This window comes from Myotis brandtii, unplaced genomic scaffold (assembly GCF_000412655.1).
Source record: "Myotis brandtii unplaced genomic scaffold, ASM41265v1 scaffold141, whole genome shotgun sequence".
Taxonomy (NCBI): Eukaryota; Metazoa; Chordata; class Mammalia; order Chiroptera; family Vespertilionidae; genus Myotis; species Myotis brandtii.
The window spans coordinates 585,213-586,979 of record NW_005355037.1 but is presented as its reverse complement, the minus strand read 5'-3'; the positions used below and the strand labels follow the sequence as shown (position 1 = coordinate 586,979).

The window sequence follows — 1,767 nt, the reverse complement described above, 5'->3', positions numbered from 1 at the left end:
CATTTATTATATATTTATATACAGTCTTTCATAGATAAATGGTAACATGCATTTATCTGTGAAAAATATTTCAAATAGGAAGAGACAAAAACATCCCACTCTGTCTACCTTGTTCTTTATACTTATATCTACAATATATAATATATCTGAGAGCATACTTCCTAGCAGTTTATAAAGATACTCATTTTTAAATAAAAAGCTGCAGTGATCTTAGAGTTACAGTTAGGGAAGTTTACCCTACTCCAAGGTTATTGGGGAATTTAAATGGTTTTAGTTCTATTACTTTTACGCTTAGTTTATTTTAAGGAAGAATTAGTTAATTGTTATGGTCCAGGATACTATTTCTCTAATATGGCCATTTATGTATGGTGACATTTTCCTAAATATGTGTTAGTTTATTTTATATATAATCATTTAAATATTAGCAAAAATTAGTTTTCCTTCGTATCTCTTTCTTCTTAGTTTAGAATGGGTCCTGGAGGAATTATCAGATAATTGATTGGTTGACCTACATGTGCAGTTGAGGGAGTTTTAAAGATTCTTTTCTGCTGACCACAAGGAAAGTCTCCTGAGATTCAAAACTTTAGACACATGCAGTTGTTTAATTTATCTTGCAGTTTTAAGTGTCACATAAAGTTCAAAAAACAGATTACTGAGCCATTAAACTAAGGTCTAAGATGTTTTATCTTCCTAATGGGATAATACGGAGAATCTGGTTTGGAGTTTGATCTATAACCTTGTATAACATGCTTTAAATTTTTGTTTAGGCGGTTTGGAAGGGCTTTCTTTTGCGAAAGAAACTGACAACAGCTCTAGAGGCTATTAAGAATGAAGAATCTGAAGAAGAATATGAAGAAATAGATTTAGAGGATTTTAAATTTGATGAAGTAAGTAACAACTATAACATAGAAATACTGATCGTACAATATTTTTAGTATACTATTTTGGAGCTAAACTAGTTTCTAAAGTTTATAACCTCTGAACACTGTTATCGTTTTTTAAAATAACACTTGAAAAAGTATTCTTCTAATTTCTTACCATCTTAATTTACCCTACAGTATGTAAACATGGTTATAGAAGATTGACAAGAGTTCTGGGATACTCTTCAACCAGATTTACACATTGTATCAATTATTCCTTATTAAATATAACTATGAACTTATATATACCCTCTTAAAAAACCTTTAATAATTCTTTATTCCTTAGAAAAATTAATAACCTCCTTAAATTGTTATTCATGTACTCCACAAAAAGGTAGCAAGCTGTACAAACATACTCACCACTTCTTCCCTGTGGCTTCCGTACGTTCCAATAAAGTTGAGTACACTTTTACTCTCAATAGCACTTGCCTTTTACATCCTTAGTTTTGCTCATTCTGTTCCCTCCTCTCTAGATAGTTAACACCGGCATAATCACCAGTCGGATTAAGATAAAGAACATGTGGACATGCCCAAAAGACTTCCTCATGCCTTTGTAGTATTCATACCTCCTTTACCATAGATTAGTTTTGCCTATTTTTGAACTTTCTATAACTGGAACCGTACCGTATGTGCTCTTCTTTCACATGGTATTATGTCTGTGAGAGTCATCTATGTGGTTGAATGCAGCTGTATAAATTTTACTCTTTTGAATATACCACTTGTAATCCATTATTTGAATATACCACTTTCCAAAACTCTATTCTACTATTGAAAGATTAGTTATTGTTGAATTATTTCTAGTATTACCTATTATGGCTAAAGGTGCTATGAATATTCTTTTACATAT

At 31.0% G+C, this 1,767-nt stretch overlaps 1 protein-coding gene across 1 annotated transcript in view; it reads left to right on the top strand.

The window, feature by feature from the left end:
- Window positions 1-1,767, top strand: part of LRRIQ1 (leucine-rich repeats and IQ motif containing 1) — a 193,977-nt gene that overhangs the window by 110,350 nt on the left and 81,860 nt on the right. The window contains exon 18 of the mRNA XM_014535275.1: window positions 768-887. Coding sequence (XP_014390761.1) covers window positions 768-887 — 120 coding nt within the window. The remainder of the gene's footprint in view (window positions 1-767; window positions 888-1,767) is intronic.